This window comes from Gorilla gorilla, chromosome X, assembly GCF_029281585.2.
Source record: "Gorilla gorilla gorilla isolate KB3781 chromosome X, NHGRI_mGorGor1-v2.1_pri, whole genome shotgun sequence".
NCBI lineage: Eukaryota > Metazoa > Chordata > Mammalia > Primates > Hominidae > Gorilla > Gorilla gorilla.
In genome coordinates this window covers 124,587,260-124,608,848 of record NC_073247.2, presented here as the reverse complement: position 1 = coordinate 124,608,848, position 21,589 = coordinate 124,587,260, and the positions used below count along the sequence as shown (strand labels likewise).

Below are 21,589 nucleotides of genomic sequence, written 5' to 3'. Positions count from 1 at the left end.
GAACTCCCGACCTCAGGTGATCCGCCCGCCTTGGTCTCCCAAAGTGCTGGGATTATAGGCGTGAGCCACTGCGCCTGGCAAACAGAGGATTTTTATATAGGAAAATGGCTTCCCTGTCCCTTAGTTTTCCTAAATCTGGATGAGGGTTGTTGGAGTGCTCTGAGAATTGTTTCTTCCCGGCTTTTCCCTGATTTTGTATTTTCACCCCCAAATTTTAACTATATCCCTATCCCCATCGCTTTGGTGAAATAAATTAATTATATCCATACACTAGAAACCCAGTCTGGCTGATTAGGCTAACAGTTGACACCCCCTCTCCAAACTCTCTCTTCATGGTGATCCCAGCCCATCTTTGATACAATCACTGAAGGATGAACCCAGCTCTAATACGGGCCCTTTTTGCCAGACGATCCATGGCGATTTTTTGTGTGTGTGGGAGTGGGTTCAGCCAGTGACAGGGAAGAGGGACAGAGAATAGGATTGCTGTTGTTTGTTCCCCAAGATGGGAAAAGATGCCTCAAGTAAGTGTAACTGGAACAGCTTGAATGTTGGGAAAGTAGAGGCTGACCCAGTGTCGAGGTAGAGTAGAGGGGAAGGTGGACCAGGAGAGGAAAAGGAAAGTGGGGAAAATTAAGGTAGATCCCAGGTAGTGCTGGAGGAAATGAAAAGGCCTGAGGCTCATGAGGGGAATAAGTAGACAGAGTAAGTCTGGAAAACCCACTGCCACCCTCCTCTCTGCCCCCACCATCACCCAGCCCAAACCAGTGGATATATCCTTCTGTGATGGCTTTTCCTGGAAGGCCCTATTGAGAGCTGTGGGACTTGCCCTTTTGAAGGATAGAGTATCTACACAGGGGGTAGGGGAAGGATTACTACAAGATCTTGAAATAGCAGTCTGCACACCTTGAGGAAAGGGACTACCTTCTAGGTGTTGCATTCTGTGCACAACCGGACAGCCTTGAACTATAAATGCTGCCCAGAGCAGACCAACACCAAGCCTGCTCTTTCAGATGGAAATGTTTATTTTCTCTCCCCAGCACTTGAGTTTCATGCAAAAGCTTCATCAGGCGCAGGCCTTGCAGATCTTGTCTCTAAATGCCATTCACCAGTTTTCACCTTCTGTGCTGCTATCTTGGTGCCATCTGTGAAGAGAAAAACACTTTTGAGTCTGCTCTTTTCTGTGGTGTAAGCCTTATTTGTTTGCAGGCAGTCCTGTCTCTGGCAGAATTTTGGAGATGGAGGCGGGTTGAATCTGACTGGTTTGGCAACCTTACCTTTCCCCTAGTGTCCCATTAGGGGCCTGATATTTCTCCCCTGAAAGTACCCTGAGCTTTGTTAAACAGGATAGTGGAAAACACAGAAGCAATGCAGAATGGTTGCAGAGTCCAATTTAATCTGAAAATTGCTTAATAGACCGTGGGTTTATTTGTCTTATACAAATTATATGCAAATATCTGTGTGGCTATTATATGTGCAATGGAGCTATACTAGTTACAGAAAAACTCTGGAGTGTAATTTCTCATTTTCTGCCTGATTGTGGCTGATTCAGGGGAAGACCCTTTCTCTCTGAGTTTATTTTCCCCATTTTATGAGATTTGCAGGGGTGTCATAAAACACAACTCTGATTATGATTTTCTGTTCAAAAACCTATACTGGTTTCCCAATGACTATGGGATAAAGTCCAAATGCCTGGCATTAAAAGCATTTTATGATCTGACTCCAATCTATCTTAGCAGCCATATCTCGCCAGGTTCCCTCTGCGTACCCCACAGTGTCCAGCCAAATTAAACGACTGGTCATTCTGGGAATGCATTTGCTTACTCAGAATAGAATACCCTTCCCCTCACCTCTGCTCATTGAAATCTGACCCAGCTTTCAGGATCTGACTCTAAATGCCACCTCTTCTCAGAAATTGTTCTCCTCCCCACTTCCCCAACCAGGAATAACTTCTTCCTTGTCTGTACTTTATGGCACTACTTCTACTTTTCTTAAAGATGTATCTTGCCCTATATTCTTTCATTCGATTGGATTGAAACCTTCTTGAGGGCAGTGAGAATGTTCTCATTCATATTTACACACCCCCAATAGTACTTTAAAGAGTTCGTGTAAATATTTGGCCCTTGGTAAATGTTTGTTAAATTGAACTGAACTACTTCATGAAGCTTGGGGTTTTTAGGGTTGGTCTCTGCTGCTGACAGTTGATCTTCCGAGGCAATCTGGCTTTTCTCTCTACTAAAATGAGAAGAGGTATCCTGTCTAGGCAGATAATCAGTGCAGACTGGAACCAACATGTGAAAGCCCTTTGAATGCTTTGGAATAGCTACATACTATATATATTATTACCAATATTTTCAAAATTAAGAGTTTTCTTCAGAAATTAAAATCCTTTATAACTATTTATAAAATTTATTCTATCTTACCATCTCATCTGAAGGCAGAAATTGTCTATTTTTTTAACCCGAGGAAAGACCATGACACCATGAGTTAATTACTAAGCTTATGGTTGAAGGTGGAGATCCTTTCTTGAAACTTTTCTCATCTGACTGTGTTACGCTTGCCTCCTGGCCATCTGTGAGCCCTGGGAGAAGCTGTCAGCGAGGATTTGCCTGTTTGTTTTCAGACCATTTTCCCCATCAACTTCCTACCATTACCACCATTGTCTTTTTTTGTTGTTGTTAAGGTGGAGACAGAAATCCAGCGCGTCTCGGAGGCATATGAGAACCTCGTGAAGTCATCCTCCAAAAGAGAGGCCCTAGAGAAAGCCATGAGAAACAAGCTAGAGGGCGAGATTCGGAGGATGCATGATTTCAACAGGGATCTGAGAGGTGAGGGAACCAAAAGACTTGTCTTTGTACTTCTGAAGCAGCTGCAGGGTGGTGAAGGGAAGGGCTGAGCAGGATCCAGCTAGGCTCTTTGGGGTTGTCCAACCCACCGGTATGGGCAGTAAATGGCTGGGCATGTGCCAGGCTAATTTTTTGTGACTGCAATAGTCCTCAGTCCCAAGCTTGATTGATCAAAGTGTGGATGCACCTCACTGGTCTTCTGAGCAATGAGCTGATGTGTTAATCAGGCAGGATCCCTGCTGGGACTCCTGGACCCACCTGGCCCACCCCCACAATAGGTGCTGCCTCTTCTTTTTAACAGGTTTTACAGAGGCGTGCCCTTTGACTGTGCAAGCTTGAAGTATAATGTCCTCTCTTATTTCCAGGACTGACTGACTCCTTTTATTTTTGACTTTCACCTGATAATATTGAAGACTTTGGGAAATATTTCTACTTTAAAGTGCCTTCAGCACCTTCAAAACTGCTAACCTTGGGGATGGTACTTTCTTTTTTTTTTTTCCTTTTTCTTTTCTTTTTTTTCTTTGAGTTGGAGTCTTGCACTGTCGCCCAGGCTGGAGAGCACTGGCATAATCTCGGCTCACTGCAACCTCCACCTCCCAGGTTCAAGTGATTCTCCTGCCTCAGCCTCCCGAGTAGCTGGCTGGGATTACCAGCGTGCGCCACCATGCCTGGCTAATTTTTGTATTTGTAGAGATGGGGTTTTGCCACGTTGGCCATGCTGGTCTTAAACTCCTGACCTCAGGTGATCCACCCACCTTGGCCTCCCAAAGTGCTGGGATTACAGGCATGAGTCACTGTGCCCGGCCAGGGATGTTACTATCTTTGAATTTTGGTTATTTTATCTTTAAAGTCAGGGGGCCCAAATACATGCTGCTAGTTGTCCCTTTCTAGCTTTGACATTACATGAGTTTAAAGACTTTATAATAACTGTGATACTCTTTTTTTTCTGGTTAATGAAAGATAGCTTTATATATTTGGGGATGGATAATTTCATTGAAATTTAGAATTCTGCACTTAACTTAGGTTTTGGCAGTGAGGAGTGAAAGCATTAAATACTTACCTCCTCCTCCCCGGCCATGGTCTAGTATTATTTTGGGATTCACATTTGCAAACTCATGTTAGTCACCCATTCCTGTTTAACAAGAAGAAACAGGCTTGTTTTACCAAAGGTCAGTATTTAGAGGGCCAATAGTATGTGCATGAAAGTTTACATTTGAGACCCTGTTGATTGTCTCCAAATTTCACAGAGCGTCTAGAGACTGCCAACAAGCAGCTTGCAGAGAAGGAATATGAGGGGTCAGAGGACACCAGAAAAACCATCTCGCAGCTCTTTGCAAAAAGTAAGTCTGCAAGCTGCAGAAACAGGTATTAACGTGTGGATGGGAGCAAGGTGCGTGAAAAGATTACACTGTTCTCTTTAGCCTTTTAGAACAGCCAGGGCAGAGTCAATATCACCTAAGGATTGTTTTTCCTATTCAGGCATGAAGTTGGAAGATTCTGTTCTTTTCCTCCTAAGCCAAGAAGGCTGCTTGCCACAACATCTCGTCACATCACATTGGTCCTTCAGCATTAAACTAGAGAAGCCCCTTGAAATCGCTGCTAGTGTCATTGCTGTCTAAGTAAAGAGCCTTACTGAACATGAGGTCCCTTCATGTTGAAGGGATTTTCTTAGAAGAAACTGTGTGTTGGCTCTGGTAGAGATGGGATTAATATGCAGGATCGATGATAGTGTTTGGAGTACTTCACCTGTACCTGGGGCTCCCCAGTATTTATTGTTACACAGCAGCAGATTGCAAGGGGAGCTAATCCTATGGCCTGAACTGGTGACTCTGGCTGCAGAGTTGGAGGATGTGGGGGAGGGCAGAGCTGTGTCTTCCTCATAATAGTGTTTCCTTTGTCTGGAAATACTCCTAGGACCATGACAATGAATTAATCCTCTTCTTTATCGGTCTCTAATGGACCCCACCCAGCTAGACAATGTCTAATTATTTCCAATTGCCTTAATAAAACCAGCAATAAAAACTTCATAGTGGATTGAGTCCACAGGGAGAATTAGTCGGGGGAAAACAGATGAACTGCTCTCATTTCTGCAGATGCCCGTAGCTAGTTTCCTCTACCCCCAGCCTCCCTCAGTGTAGCTCTGGCTGTAGTTGTGCTCAGTAGGGATTTGTCATTCTCTTCCATCTTTGCTAGGTCTCCAAATGACCCTTTCAGCTCATTCCATGCAGCTTCTAGCCAGCTTTTACAAGTTCGTTTGATCTTCACTTACAATACTGCCCTCCCTTCCTGGGTTGTTCTGTTGTGCTCTGGTTTCAGAACAGGTTTTTTTCTTTTTCTTTTCCCTGTACCTCCTGTTCCTTTGTCAGCATATCTTAGAGTAAGGAATGTAGTTTTTCTGGTGTCATCAGTGCCTAGTATAAATTTTTGTGAAATTGCTTTTGTGGTATCACAGTTGCTGTCAGAGCTAGTTCACTGGCAGAAAGAGGGTGGCAGACTCTCAGATCAAAACAAAACAAAACGTATAGATTCTTTGTTCTGGATCAGCTAGATCATACTCCTTTCTGTGTGGAGATGGTATTTCAGGTGTCCTAGGAGCTCTTTACAGGTTTATAAAATGTGGTAACTTAGTAAATCAGACGGTATTACCGGCAGGGCAAAAGACTGTCAAATGGCTCTAGGAAGGAAAAGTGAAGTTCACCAACTAGCCAGGGAAGAGGGCATGACTCTTGTCCCTCCTAATTTCTTTCGGCTTGGGACACTGACAGGGTCCTGTATGGTTGGAACTGTGGCAGGAGAAAGGAAAGCCCTCTCAAAAAGCCTCTCTGGGGAATGTACTGCAGGAATCCTAGAGAAACCAAACCAACTCAACCCTAGAAGAAGGCAGCCCGGTATAGTAGAACCAATCTGGGCGTAAATAAGGGCTCCACTACTTATTTACCAACTGTGGGACCTTGTACAAGTTAGTCAAGCTGTCTGGGTCTCTGTTTTCTCATATGCAAATTGGAGAGGAGAATAGTACCTTCCTTGTGTGGTTGTTCTGAGGATTAAGCTAGTACAATACCTGGTATGCGATACGTATTTAACAAATGTTCCTTTCTTTCCAAATGCAAAGTCAGAGTGGGAAAGAAGGTGAGACTGCCCTATTGAAGTTTCTCCTATAACTTAAGGTTTAAGTCTCCAGATGAAGAGCACTTAACCTCCAAAAAATCAAAACTACTTGTTTGAGTTTCTGGTGTGAGGTCTGTCTTAGTTAAGAGGAGAGGAAAGACAAGGGACATAACTACATGTGTCATGGTCCCCTGTAGTTATAATGATTTGATTCAGAAATATGGAATTGCTGATTTTATAGGTCAGGTGACTCTCAACTTTCTCATACTAAAAATTAGTGTACAGAATCTGTTGTATCACAATGAAAGGTTTTGAAGCTACAGATTCTCATTACTAATCGTGGTGATGATGATCATCATCTGCTTTATGTAGTAAGTTCCTTTGGTGTTTGGTTATGCTTTCTAACATTTCTTTCACTTAAATAAATCTTCTATCTCATTTGATCCTTACAAATATTGTGAGGTTAAATAAGATGGTATTGTTACCTCTGTTTTACCACCTAGCGTTGTTGATTCTTTCTTAACATGTCTTTCTTTCTGCTTATATTATTGATCTGATCTTGCATGCTGTCTACTTTTTTTATTAGAGCCGTTAGCATATGAATCATACTTGTTTTAAATTCCCAGTCTGTTAATTCCAGCATCCCTGCCTTATCTCGGGGTCTGGTTCTGATTCTTGCCCTGTCTTTTCAAACTGTATATTTTACCTTTTAGTGTGACTTGTAGGTTTTTTCGTGTATGTGTGTGAAATGGCAGACCTGATGTATGGGGTAAAAGGCAACTGTGGTAAATAGGCCTTTCAGGATGTGATAGTAAAATCTGGGGGAAAGGGAAGTGCTCTAGACCTATGATTAGGTCTCAGTCTTTTAGTGAGCCTGTGCCTCTGGACTGAACTTCACAAGTGCATCTCAGTTTTTTTTTCACCCCTTTAGGTGGTGCAGGATCACTAGAAAGGGCTTCAGCTGGTTATTTTCTTCTCTCGTGTGGAAGGCCAGAGCAGACTGGAGTTGGATGTTTCCTTTCCCGTGGGTCAGTTAGGCTCTGGAAACAAACAAGCAAGCCAATAAAATCCCAAAAACTCGTAGATTAGGTTCTGGTTAAATAGTTTCTCTTGAGGGCAGGCCTTGTTAAGAACAGAATGCTCTGGCATATTTCATAATGGTTCCTTTTTTCCTCTCCCTGCTGGAGTCACAAGGGGTCCATTTCACAAATAGACATCTACAACTAGGACCAAGCAATGAAATCTTTAAGTGATCATTTGGGAAGAGTGAGAATTACTTCGTTGGAATTCAGTGATATCACTTCAGGTGTAATATTCTGATATTCTCATTAGCTGTGGGTACTGGAACAAGGTACAGCCAGCCACTAGAAGAGGGCAGATTGAGATAAGAATAGTGTATGGACCAAAGTGTAAAATCTGTTTAGGGATTACTTATAAATCTGTATTAACTCACGCAAATGCTAGCTTGTGATCATGTTCCTTCATTCTCCTAAAAATTATAGTTTTGGCTACTGTCTCATACTGGTGCTTTCTTCCTCTATTTTTCTTATATCCATCCACAGATGTTTATTAAACGCTCATTATATAGGTGCTGCCAGACTGAGCTCTCTTTAAAACCCAAGCCAGAAAGACCATTATCTGCCCACTAAGCTCTTCCATTCTAAGGTCATAGAGTATATTTGTATACACATATGCACACACATGCAAGTATTTATATACACACATACGTTTTTGTATATATGCAAGTATATATATATACACACACACACGTTTTATGCATATGTATATATACATATGCATAAAACGTGTGTGTGTAAGCACACAAGCATATTGGATTACTTTTTTTTAATTTTAATTTTTTTGAGATGGAGTCTTGCTCTGTCACCAGGCTGGAGTGCAGTGGCGCTATCTCGGCTTACTGCAACCTCTGCCTCCCGGGTTCAGCCTCAGCCTCCTGCCTCAGTCTCCCGAATAGCTGGGATTACAGTCGTGTGCCACCACGCCCAGCTAATTTTTGTGTTTTTAGTAGAGACAGCATTTCCCCATGTTGGCCAGGATGGTCTCTATCTCTTGACCTCGTGATCCGCCCACCGCAGCCTCCCAAAGTACTGGGATTACAGGCATGAGCCACCGTGCCCAGCCATATTGGATTACTTTATTTAAAAAAAACTGAACTTTCAAACTCTTAATAGGCTTAAAGGGAGAAAAGGAGATTCACAAATAGAGGATGTTTTCTTCAGGTGAAATGGCTGCCTTTCTTCCTCTGATCCTGATGTTTTCCATCTAACTTTGCCCTGTTCTTTACAGTGTTCCCTCCACACCTAGCCTATCCTACCGGAGAAGGAGTAGGATAAAAGCATAACATGGCTTCCAGTTTTAGTGTATTATATTTTAAAAGACATTGGATTCCCAAGAGAAGCAGATGCTGAGATAAAGTGGGTTGGGTTAGGGGGTGGTGTTGGGTTAGGTTTTCCGTGGAGAGGACATGTTGTCGAGTAGACTTGATCTCAGTTACAAAGTGATGTTAGTGTGTGAAGGGTGGGCTTGAGCTTTTATCCAGTTTATGAAATGTCATTTTTAGCTCTATTTAATGTACCGTCATGAGGAAACGATTGGGAAAATGTTTTGAGCTCAATTGCTCTTTTGCCAATGTAAGACAATTTGGAAGAAATAAAATTGAGGAGATGAGCCTACCTTTTCTTCTGAGGGCTCTGTGTGTGTGTGTGTGTGTGTGTGTGTGTGTGTGTGTGTGTGTGTGTGTGTGTATTCTTTGTGCAATGCCTAATAATTTTTGGAACATGTTACAACTATTTTCTCATTGCTTCTGCTCAACAACCATTAAGTTGTTCAGTGACTTTTCTGAATTTCTACAACAAGTTAGTGATAGAGCCAGTGATAGAGTCCAGATCTTGGGTATACTGGTTCTTCAGCTGTGCACTAGAGCAGTAGGCTATCTAGTAAAGGGTATGATGTGTCAATTTTGCTCAGGTAAGGCTTTGAGCCAGCTCCAGGCTGGCAGTGTTGATGTTTAATGTCCTGACAGATAAAGAAAGCCAGCGTGAGAAGGAGAAGCTGGAAGCGGAGCTGGCCACTGCCCGTTCTACCAATGAGGACCAAAGACGACACATCGAAATCCGAGATCAGGCCCTGAGTAATGCCCAGGCCAAGGTGGTAAAGCTGGAAGAAGAGGTATGGTTTCCTCAGGTAGCATATGAGCCTGGGGGTGGGAGGGCTGGGAAATCGGGGACACTGGGCTCCACATTGTGGTGAATTGGCAGCTGCATAATCCCCAAAAAGGAGGTGCCATCTGCTGCTCCTAGTTTCCACTGTGCTGATGTGAGTGGACTTTGCTTTCTTTTCTCTTCTTGGTAAATTCTTTTCTTTTGCTCCAAAATAGGAAATCACCAGGGTCAAGAAACAGTTTCCATTTGTTCATTCATATAATAAGCTCACTGCCCCCATATTCCAAGCTCTTACTATATACCTAGCCCTACCATAAGCCTATGACAGATATATAAATATATATATGGATATAGATGTATAGATATGTATATGTATAGATGTATATTTTAATTTCTGCCCTTACAGGTATTTTAAAACTTTATAAAACTAGAAAATAATTCTAGGTAGCTTAAAGTACTCTAAGGATTTTGAAATCTGAACAGCCCTTGTCTACCCAGGCTTAGTGGGAAGTCAGTCCCCTCTCAGGTCAGAAATGATTCTTGCTGGCCATATCTTTTACTGTTGGACTTACTTGGCAGATTGGTTTTTGAATAGAAGCAATCTTGGGAGGTCTGAGACAGGATGGGACCCAGGGACAGTTTACAGTTTATTTCAGAAAAAATGCACTGGCCAAAAGCTGTGCTGTGGTTCTCAGTGGCTACTTCTAGAAAATAGTTACGTGGAGGAATGGACTTGTCATTTATGTGTGTGCAGAGATGAAACCTTCCCTTGACAAATGCAAGGGCCCCCAAACTATTAAGCATATGATTAATATGTATCTGATTAGGCTTGACATAGATGCTATTTGATTGCAACACTAAACTGTACTCATGTGAAATAGAGGGAAATTTGCTGCTGGCTTGTCATTAATTTATCTTGGATGTCAGTTGTTATTGCACTGGACTACTAACTCTTAGATGTTTTCTTCTAACATCTGGAAGATCATCCCCTGATCTTCAGGGGATGGGTGTGTTCCAGCAAAAATTGATGCTAAAGTGTATCTTGGTAAAGAAAATTTCATATCTCACAGACTTCTGCTCTGAAATTTGAATTGTTTTGAGGGGAAAAATAGCCTTCATCATAAAAAGTTGAGAAATTTGTAGATTTGAAACAAAAGAAATTTATTAGCATTTAAAAAGCATTCTGGCTATTGTATATGAGGTATCTTTACTGCCTTCATTCATTGCTTGCTTCCTTTCCCTCAATAAGAATAGGTCTAGTTCCTGGAGATTTCCCAACTTATCAATTTCCTCTGCTTTCTTTTTTGGATATTAAAATGCTTGTTGGAGTTGGGCTGTAAATTCACACTTTACCAGTGGGTAGTGCCATCTAATTCATGATATCCCTTAGCCTGACTTGCTAAAATATCAACTTCAGGTAGTATAAAATCAGGTTAATATCTAGCTTCATCAGTTGTCTATATCAGAACTATGCTAAGTTGCTCAACAGAAAATGAGGAAGACTTGTACTTACCTGATGTCTAGGTTTAAGGAGCTTATCGCATCCTTTTGCTACACCCCATATATTCCCTTCCCTCACATTTTTGTGAGGACATTCCAGAGAAAATTACAGGATGGGGTAAGACTGAATTCTTTTAGAGAAGGGCAAGCTAAGAGACCTGCTGCGAAGAAGTAGCTTGCTGGTGGTCACATGGCCAGTCTTGGGTAGAGCCAGAAATAAAACTGGTATCTCATGACTCTTCATTCCCTAAACCCTGCTGCCTTTCTCCCTGTCTGAATCATCCTTTGGTTCACCTCCCAAAAAGAAAATGTGGGTGCTTGTTCAGATTTAGTAACCTCTGCATCTTTTAAGTTTTTAAAAAATGTCTTCACTCGTCGGGCCTTTCTTTTCAAAAGACTATGAGAAACTTGTCCAGACTGCTTTGAGATTGGGGTGTACAGAGAGTCCTGCTGCCCCTCCGGGAAGGGTGCTCAGCCAGTTGGAGATAAATGGGGACAGAGTGTCTGCAGCCATTTTTCTTTGCAACATCCGAGGGCACAGTGGTAACTGGTTGTTTGAAAATAATGAAAATAATATATGTGTTGGGAGAAAATGTTCATTTCTAGTTCCCACTGGGCAGCCCTCGCTGAAAAGGTTGCCTGAAATATATTTCTGGCTTCAGACTTCTGAGGCTTTTCTGGGCATTAGTCCTGGAGATTTTTAGTAGTTTTCCAGGGGCCCTCCCCAAAATATGTATGTAGCTTTACAATATAAAGAAGTTCTAAGTATTGAGCTGGGATTGAATGATGGCATTTATTTCAAATGAGGTCATCAATTATTGTTAAGTTCTTAGTCCTCATCCAATTTGTGCTTTCACATGGAGTCTAATTGTTAGGAAATTCTGAGTTGCTCTTGCTAAAGGAGGTGAAACCTTTGACTGGGAGAGCAGGCTTACCACCCTCTACCCAGCGGAATCTCAGAGGCCATGTGATGTCTTCCAGACTTTCAAGCCAGCTCACTTCTAGCACATATAAAGGCTTGGAAGACCACATCTCAGAGAAAATCAACTGGTTCTTATTTCCCTTTTTGTTTTAGCAGTCTCTCAGAGCTGGATTTGCTCCTGGGCGCTGTTTGTCGTGTCTCCTCTATATTGTTCAAAGGAAAACATCCCTTTTGCTTATCCTCAGATATAGGAAATTGCTAATTAAAGTTTTGCTTTGCTGCTGTGACTCAGTCTTCATTAGGCTTTGCTCTTTCAGGGCTGAAATTTCAAAGTTTGGAACATCATCAGGGAGGTATTTGAGGTAAACAGGTAGTTCTGGAACAGATCTAGGAAGGAGCCTTCATTGTGATTGCCTCACAAAATCATTGAACATTTCTAAACCGAGAAAGGTATTCATGAATAGAAGAGTTATCCTTCTGTCTGTTGGAAATGGCTCAAGTAAGGCTGTGTTTGAAGGCACATGGATATGTTAGATAACCTGCCTGTGTCCCATATAAACAGATAATTTAGTGATGGCTTACAATTGGCATCATGAACTTTCCTCTTTTCTCGAACCTTAGAAGTTCTTCCAAGGAAAACCTTTCTAGCCTACTTAGCAAATCAAAATTAGGGAAACTTTCTCAAATTAGACCTTTTGTCAGGAGACTATTTTTCTCAGCTTTCTAACTACAAGGTCACTTAGGTAACTACTTCTCATTGCATTAAGGTGGTCAGGGAAAGGTTATGACTACTTTAATGGTCAGAGGACCCTTGCATTTATTTATGTCATTCTCTTTACAAAGACCTCATTTAGATGCTTTTCCTGAAATTCATTCCTTCTTGCTAATCTCATTAACTCTCTTGCCTGAGGTTCTCTACAATCACTGTGCTCTAAACTCTACATAGAAATGTTGCCTCAGGCTTACAAAGAACTTTCTCCTGCAATCACAGCTTCCATTTGCTCCCAAGTTCAATGCATTCTTTCATGAACCTGGCTCTGCTGACATCCAGGAAGGAGGTATCTTGCTGGGGAGGGGATAGCACTGTAATTATAAATCAGACCTGTTTTCTTGGTGAGTCACTCTGATCCAGGCCTTGAACCAGCGTGTACCCTGTGCCCCTATTGCAGTAGCAGCCAAACGAGGTAAATGGTGCCTTTCCGTCCTTGCCCTTATCTTTCTTTCGGGACACGTAGGTCCTATTGAAGTGGAGGCTCATTAAACTCCAAGTCAAAAGAGCTCTGTGTCCTACAGCAACCACGGTATTCTCCCATTCAAAGACAGCCTCCCCACCCCCTACCAATTTGACCTCGCTGAAGATTTTCGATGGATGTCTGGCATATCCTCTCACAAGGCTCAGGGCAGCCCAGGCTTCTGGCTGGCTGCTGTCTTATGATGATCCGGAGTGGAAGCGGCTTGGGTAATTGTTTCAGGGATGGTGGGAAAAAGGCCTTGGCAAGATCAAAGAGGGAAGATGCTGCGGGTGGGCTGCTTACTGAACTGAGTGCACAGGAAGGGAGAGTGTGGAATGTGAGAGGGCTGGCAGAGAGAGCCAGTGAGCCTTGTTCTTTGGCTTTAGGCTAGAATGAAAGCCATGGAGATTCAACAAGAAGGGGCCCAAACGTTAACCTTTTCTGAACTGCAGTGGCTAGTGATGATTTAGATGTCACATTGATAGCTCGTATTGGAGTAGCCAGTGCATTTTCTGGAGTCCCATTGCAATTCTACTCAATTCTCTAAGGCTAAATTCATACCGTTTTACTCCATTTCCACCATTGTTCTTAAGGGCTAATATTTTCCCTTCTTTCTGGATCTCTTACTAATTTGATTTGTCTTTTTGGTTTTAAAGATACATAATTTTCTGCTATGACACCTATCCACAAAGCATCATAACCAATTTCCTGCTTCCCTGATATTAGAGGAAGATGTCATAGGCATAGATATTTATACGTCTAATACTCCAAAATAATTTTCAAACAACAATAGGATTTCATTGGTGAAGGTAAATCTTACCCAGTGTTTTGATGGATTATAGATTTGGATGGAAGATCCAAGGATGTGAATTATGTGTGCATTTAGAGTATTGATAGGATACAGATAAAATACATATCCACCCAGGAATCTTCCAAGGTGTTCTGCTGGTGCATTACTGATTTATTTGAAGGGCATTTCATCTAAGGATGACATTCTCCATATTTATCTCAGTCTATTTTATCTCTTTCTTTCTTTTCTTTCTTTCTTTTGTTCTCTTTTTATTTATTATTTATTTATTTATTTATTTATTTATTTATTTATTTATTTATTCATTGAGATGGAGTCTCGCTTTGTCACCCAGGCTGGACAGCAGTGGCCTGATCTTGGCTCACTGCAACCTCTGCCTCCCGGGTTCAAGCTATTCTCCTGCCTCAGCCTCCCAAGTAGCTGGGACTACAGGCATGTGCCACCACGTCCAGCTAATTTTTTGTATTTAGTACAGACGGAGTTTCACCATGTTGGCCAGGCTGTTCTCGAACTCCTGACTTCAAGTGATCCACCCGCCTCGGCCTCCCAAAGTGCTGGGATTACAGGAGTGAGCCACCGTGCCTGGCCGTATTTACTTTTAGGTAGGTGTTTTTCCACCCAATGTGTTACCAGAAAGAAATTATGTCTACCCCCAAATAGAGATGGAGTGATCTCTCTGAGCTCAATTCTTTCAGTCTTTCCTATGATTTTGGCTTTTGGAATTCCTAAATTGGAAGCCTTGTGGGTTTCTCTTTAGTCGCCTTTACAACATGAGCCCTATTCCTGAGGTAGCAAGTTTTTAGAGGTGGTTTTTTTTACTCTTCAATTCTTTTAATATCTACCAGTGGACCACAGCCTACTGGCAATGGACAGAGGCAGCTTGCTAATACCAGGGTAGTGTTACCAAATTGCTTCAGCATGAACCCTTACTTGGATCCAGTGGCTCCTGGGTAGGACTAAATCAGATCAAAGTAAAATCAGGCTCCTGGAGCAACATATAACCAGTGGTATGAAGGAGAATAGCAATAAAAATACACTTCAGTTGTGACATTTGTATAATAGTGTTTGGAGTTGTGGACAATACAAGGGAAGAGGAAAATTAGACAATGAAGGTACTGGACTTAGTTTTATATTTTTAGCCTTAATGTCCTTTAGCCAGTGGAGTGTTTGTATATGTTGGTGGTCATCCAGCTGGTATTAATAGTCTGTCCTTTCTGCCTACTGATCTGTATTTTCTTGTTTGTATTTTTTAAACATTAAAAATATTTACAGATATATTAGTATATCCCCAAAGAACCTTGCAAGTGTTATCCTCATTTGACAGATTAAGAAATTAAAGTACAGACAGATTAGGTGATACAGTCAGTGATAAATTTAGGAGAAAACCCAGATCTCTTAAATCTAAAACATTTTAACCCTGTTCTTTGTCCACTAGTGAATAAATGGGAAGCTAAATGATTAAGTTGCTTCCTTGCAAATGGCTAAGACAAATGGGGCTCTAGAAGTAATTTTGTATATAGCCATCCTTTAAAAAATAAGTTTGAAAGACACCCACAGTTGTTGGAAGGAGGGAAGAGATGCCATCACGTGGTATTCATTTGCAGGGATCAGATTTTCCTGAGTCAGAAGGGGGTTAAGAGATCTGCCAAATACTTGGGAACTGGTTCAAAATATTACAGAAGTGTAATGGAAAATCATATGATTGATTGAGCTCAAGAGTATTTGCCTTATGCTTCAATAGATTGCCTTCCCACTGTTCTTCCTCTCAATTTTATGATTTTCCTTTAAAAACTTATCTCTGAATAGGAATGATATGAAATTCTTATCTTGACTGGGCCAAAGTGAATACATTTATGGGGTGTGTGTTTGTTGTTTGTATATTTGCAGTGTTGTAGATAAGCTATACTATGCTCATTTTTGTTCTTGAATGTAATAGTTATTTAATATTAACTGTTCACCAAGAATATAGTGACCAGTAAACTAGAACTAGAACTTAAGAGAGACACCAAGGAAAATAGAAGGGCTCTACCCTTAAGTGGCCTATGGATATTGCCTTCCAATTGAGGCAGAAACTTTGTCTTGTTTCCCGCTACATCCCTCCTGCTCTCATTTGTAGAATAGGGCCTGATGCATAATAAGCATTCAGTAAATATCTGTCGAATGAATGAGTGAATCCACACATGAATAAAATCTTTAAAAAATGACTGCTTAATAGAGTACACATGATGAGAAGCTATAAAGGAAAGCAGCAATCAGGATCAGGTAAGATTATTCAAGGAAGAACTCTTGGAGAGTTTAGTGATTTAGTAAGGAGGGATAAGAAATGATCAGACCAATGTGAAGTTTGAGTATTTGCATAGTAGACCTGGTAGAATTTTAAGACAGTTGGAGCCTAGATTGATAAGGCATTTTTAAGAGCCATATCTATGCTGAACAGGGGAGAGTGACAGTAGACTGGTGAACGTAAAAGCATCAAGTAGTTTGAGGTATGGATGAAAGAGAGCAGCTCTGGTCTAAAGAAGAGAGGAGGTAGGTTTAAAAGTGCCTTGGATATAATAGGTACCTAATAAACACTAATTGAATGGGTGTGCTAGCAGTAGTTTAAGAGGTTGCTTTTTCTTTTTCTTTCTTTCTTTCTTTCTTTCTTTCTTTCTTTCTTTCTTTCTCTCTCTCTTTCTATTTCTTTTCTTTTTTTCTCTTCTTCCTCTTCTCCTTCTTCTTCCTCTCTCTTTCTTGTCTTTCTTTCTTATCTTCCTTTCTTTCTTTTTTTGACAGAGTCTCTCTCTGTCGCCCAGGCTGGAGTGCAGTGGCGCGATCGCGGCTCACTTTAACCTCCGCCTCCTGGGTTCAAGTGATTCTCCTGCCTCCGCCACCCAAGTAGCTGGGATTATAGGCGTGCACCACCACACCCAGCTAATTTTTGTATTTTTAGTAGAGACGACGTTTCACCATGTTGGGCAGGCTGGTCCCGAATGCCTGACCTCAAGTGATCCACCCGCCTCAGCCTCCCAAAGTGCTGGGATTACAGGTGTGAGCCACTGCATCCAGCCAGTTGCTTTTTTTCTTAAATGACTATTTCAGGAAGTCTGTTACAGCAGCTGTCTATAGGATGGACTCATGGGTGGGTGTGTGTGTGTCTGTGTGTCTGTGTGTGTATGTGCATGCATGTGTGTATAGATCAGGAGAGCAACTGAAAGTAAGATCTGTTAGGTGTTATTATAGCTTAAACTGTGTTGGCTATGAACATACAAAGAAATGAAAGAATATGAGAGATGTTAGAATTAAGACATAGTGGTAGATTGGATATGGTAGACAAAGGAAAGAGGGAAGAATGATAATTCCAAGATTCTGAGACTGGAAAAATTAGGTAAGTGATGATGATGATGACTGAACTATCAAAAGGCTGACATTTTGAGGAAAGATGAAAGCCATCTGGGGCATGCTAAGTTTCAGAGTGAGAAATCTTATAGTCACCTAGAGGTCTGTGACTGAGAATAACATGATAACATTAAAATATTAGTGTGGCACAAAGGAGATCTCCAGTAGTGCTGCAATGTTGAGCAAAGTTTCTGAACCTCAGCGTTACTGACATTTGGAGCTGGATAACTCTTTAGTGGCAGTGGTAGGATGCTGTCCTGTGTATTGTGGGCTATATAGCAGCATCCCTGGCTTTTAGTCACTAAATGCCAGTAGCACCCCACCTCCAGTTGTGACAACCAAAGATGTCTCCACACATTGCTAAAATGTCCCCTGGATAGTTGGGCATGGTAGGGGGTGGGGGGATTGCCCCCAGTTGAGAACCATTGATATAAAGGCGAAAAAGGAAACTACCATAGATTGGACCTTGGAGTACTGTAGGAGGCAGGAGTCAGGGTAGGGTTAGGGAGAAAGTGGATCTAAAGATCAAGCCAGGGAGTAAAAGCGGTTTAGGGATCTACATTAAGAAAACACAGAATTGGAGAAAGCAAGGAAAGGATTTGACAACTTCTTGAAAGTTGGCATTTGGTAAGAAAACTTTAATAGATGAAGGATTTACTCCATTCACTGAATGTTCAGGAGGGATTTGGCTTAAATGATAGATGTACTTGGAATCTTGAGGGCTCATGGGTACTGGTCTCTAGATTAGAAACTAGAGTGACTAATCTGTGGTCCTCACAACTCATTTTATGCACAAACACTCGAACCACTATCTTGGCTTTGGAAACTCTTTAAGTGAACCTTCAGTTCTTTGAACACTGAAAACAGAAAAATAAATCATCTAGGGTCTTATGACAAGAACACACATTATATAGTATGTCTCTTGCATGTACATACACACAAACTAAAGCAAAACTTTTGTTTTTACGCCTAAGAATGTGACAGTACAGAATCTTAGGACCCCGTTTGGCTGAGCCCTCTTGGATATTGGTCAGTGTTGAAGGTGAAAAGGGGATTCTGATTCACAACCTATTTGGGAGTTAAAGACTCTTATAGATCTTCTGAGATCATGTATCTAGCCCTGTTTTTTTTTGTTTTTAAACTTCTGAAATCCTGGTGGGGCAGGGCATTCCTAAGAGAGAGAATATCATGTGCAAAGGCAGTGAGGGGTGAAATATTATGGGCTATTCAGGAACCTTAAGCTATGTAACCGTACCGAAGCATCAAGTATGAAAAGATGATGGAACAAAATAAGGTGGGAGGCCCATTCTCTAGGGAAGACAGGTAACAGACAACAAAAATGAACATGAATACAACACACACAAAGCTCTGGCAATTGTTTTTTCAGGTGAAATTTTAAATAGAACCCTAATACGTAAAACACATAAAAGAGGAGCCATCTGATATAACCCACCCACCATAGTGGCCCCTCAAGCACCTCCACAAAACACTGGGACTCTGCATCACCATTTGAAGACCTCTCCAGGGGTTTGCCAACTTTTCTGTAAAGGACCATATTGTTAATATTTTGGAGTTTGTGGGCCATGCAGTTTCAGTTGCAACTTCAGCTGTTCGACTCTGCCATTGTAGCTGTAAGGCAGCTATAGACAAAATCAATGGACATGGCTGGATTTGGGCTGCTGCTGACCATTTTGGTTTGCTGACTCCTGAAACCCCCCTCATTTTTTTAAACAAATGAGGTCTCTGTAGCTGAGAATAGAGAAGCAAGTTGCTATTAATAGCAGAGCTAGGACTAGAACCCAAGTCTCCTAATTGTCACCTTGTTCCTTTACCTTTCATTGTGCTGTCAGATAGAAATTTCTGATATGTATATCTGTGTGTATGTGACATACACATACACACACACACACACGCACACAGAGAGAGACAAAGAAAGAGGGAAGAGAGAGAGAATGAAAGAGAGAGAAAGAGAATTTGTTTTGCCTAGGGGTCTTTAGTTAAATAGTACTTTTGATATTAGGTAAAATATTTCTTTCTCCTAAAGCAGAGGTACCTTGCAAATCATGTCATTTGGAAAGAAATGCAGTATCCTTGCAGCTACTCAGTGGTTGCTTCTAACTGTATTTCCAATGAACAACTTGCTATCCAAAGATATCTACAGCATAAAGTGTTTGAGGCCTAATGTTATATGTCCTCCTGTGGGAAAATGGCTATATTTGCATTGTCTAATTAGACAATGATGTGATCATTAGAGTTACTGAGAGAATGATAGCCATGTCAAGGATATCTGGAGTGAGTGTTCAAAGTTGAGAGGACTGGAATGTGTATGGCTTGGTATTAATTTTTCTCTAAAAAAGAACAAACCACCTGGAGTACTTTCTGTACTATACACTCTACTAAGCACTTAATGCATCATCTCATTTGATCCATATAAAGATACATCATGATTTGTCATGACTAAGGTAAAAGTGAAGCACATAATGTTCAAGATAGTAGTGGAGTTAATAAAGCGTATAGGTCTTTGTTCCTTTTTACACGTAGATAAGATCTAGAAAATGTAGAGAGTGTAACTTAGAAGATGGTTGGCTTTGTTGATTGCATCTCTAGGATCTTGGACTGGTCACATGCAAGAGTTGTCTTTTTCTACCCTATCTAGAGAGTAGGCATTTACTAGGTGATTATGGTGTTTATGGGTGAGTTGCACTTTTTCTCGTTTTAAATGAGGTGGGAAAACTATGCCAGCCACAGTGGTCCAGCTACCTTGTGGAAAATCATCCCAGTGGCAAATCAAAATGAGATATTTTTTGGCTTGCTTTGTGGAATTTATCTGACCTGCATGCCTATCTTTAGCCAACTCGGAGAACTCCCCGGGCCTTTATTGCATTTCCCTTCCAGAGAGTTGGCTCAGTGACTTCTATTGCGGGGTGCTTTTGCTAGGATATTTAGGTTCCCTTTCTGAAGAAATCCACGTGGCCCTGGATTGCTTATTTTTCAGTTTTGTGAGCTTGCATTGCAGTAGTTTACCACCAAGGCAAGAACTGCATGCTATCTAAGTTTAATTGCCTTTAAGTATAACTGCTGCAAGCCTTAGTAATTATAGTTCACATTCTCTGCGTTAACATTGCCCTGCTCCCTTAGGACTTTCAGAGCGATTCACAAATAAATGCATTCAGCTTTAAATTGCTCATAAGGATTATAAGACCCAAAAGGTGAAGGATAGAGGATGTTTCCTTCTCTCCAATTATTCAAAGCTTAGCAAATAGGAAGGCAGAGGCAAAAGTTTTGGTTGCCCTAGTCAGTGTTGTTATAAACAGCCACAAATCCCGGGGAAGAAAGGTTTAAACTTACTGAGGTAAAGAGTTTGATGGTGTTTTGTTTGTTTTATTTCCTAGGAAAAGTTCTAATGGATAAAAACATCTAGGCTTCGAACTCACCTCAACTGGTTTTCAAGGCTAGATTGAACTAGACTTGGAATGAGAGGAAATGTCAAAGAAGTACAACAAAAGTCGAAAAAGTTTTTGTTTTCCAGTTACCTAGGCAAGGCATACTACAGGTCTGGTAGGAAAATACAAGATAGGGTTCCTTCGACTTAGAGAAAGTTCAGCAATTCTAATTTGAGGAGGGGGCCATTATAAGACAAAGAGGGTTTTTCTATCACTACATGCTAGTGCTGTCTGACTGGAAATTCTACCAAGTAGTGATTTGGACTCATTACCATGAAGGTTTCTGCAATGAGGGAGTCAGGTTGGTTCTGCCAGCTGGGCCCCAGCTAAGTGGCTGTTAGGTAATGCTGGTAGGGTGGGTAACTTCTTATGTTGCAGTTATCTACCTAGGTAACTCAAGAGCTTGGGAATTTGTTGAAAAGTCAGAATCGGATGCCTGAATTTCTTTTTCACTAGATTATCAAGAATATTTTCATATTTTAATCTGAAGAGTGAAGATGTCTCTAACCTCAAGTTGATGTTGATCCCTAACATCAACTTCCATCAGAAGGATAATGACAGATGTGCCCCACTTGGAAGAATTTCTGCTTTGGAAACAGCTATGAGTTGATTTATTAGCATTGAGGAGGCCCCACAAGTATTACGAGAAGCATAATCTGCTTATTTGTTAACAAGTTGGGAAGCCTGCAGTTTCCCCATATCTTCTTTAAAGAAGAAGATATATATCTTCTTTAAAGAAGAAGATATATATCTTCTTTAAAGAGCTCTGAGATCTTTCTCATTATTTTATCTGCATAGAGTCAAGCTTTTGCTTATAAGCTACAAGGTTACAAAGAACTCACACTCTTATTCCCTACTTGCTTCTACATTTGCTTTTGGATATGGCTTATAGGCTTGCAAAGAGGAATAATAATGTTTGACTCATTTAGTTTCACTTTTGAGTCATTAATTTGAGGCTTTCGGGATCTTTTATGGTTCCAGAATAAAAGTTGAGAGACTATAGCCCAGGGTCTCCAATTCAGGCTCATGAAGTAGCAATCACAAATAACCTAAAGAACTAGCAAGGCAGTGCTAGGCGATGTGGAGACTAAAGGCTTTTGAACCATCACGTGACGCCTTTACTTTTGAGAAGCAGAAACTTTCCAGGAGAGCAGTGATGGATTATATGGGGTG

At 41.2% G+C, this 21,589-nt stretch overlaps 1 protein-coding gene across 6 annotated transcripts in view; it reads left to right on the top strand.

Moving 5' to 3' along the window:
* Positions 1-21,589, top strand: part of AMOT (angiomotin) — a 66,023-nt gene that overhangs the window by 26,829 nt on the left and 17,605 nt on the right. For all 6 annotated transcript variants that reach the window (XM_019019733.4, XM_063703264.1, XM_004064735.5 and 3 more), the window contains 3 exons: positions 2,681-2,825; positions 4,091-4,183; positions 8,995-9,140. In XM_019019733.4, the coding sequence (XP_018875278.1) occupies positions 2,681-2,825; positions 4,091-4,183; positions 8,995-9,140 (384 nt within the window). The remainder of the gene's footprint in view (positions 1-2,680; positions 2,826-4,090; positions 4,184-8,994; positions 9,141-21,589) is intronic.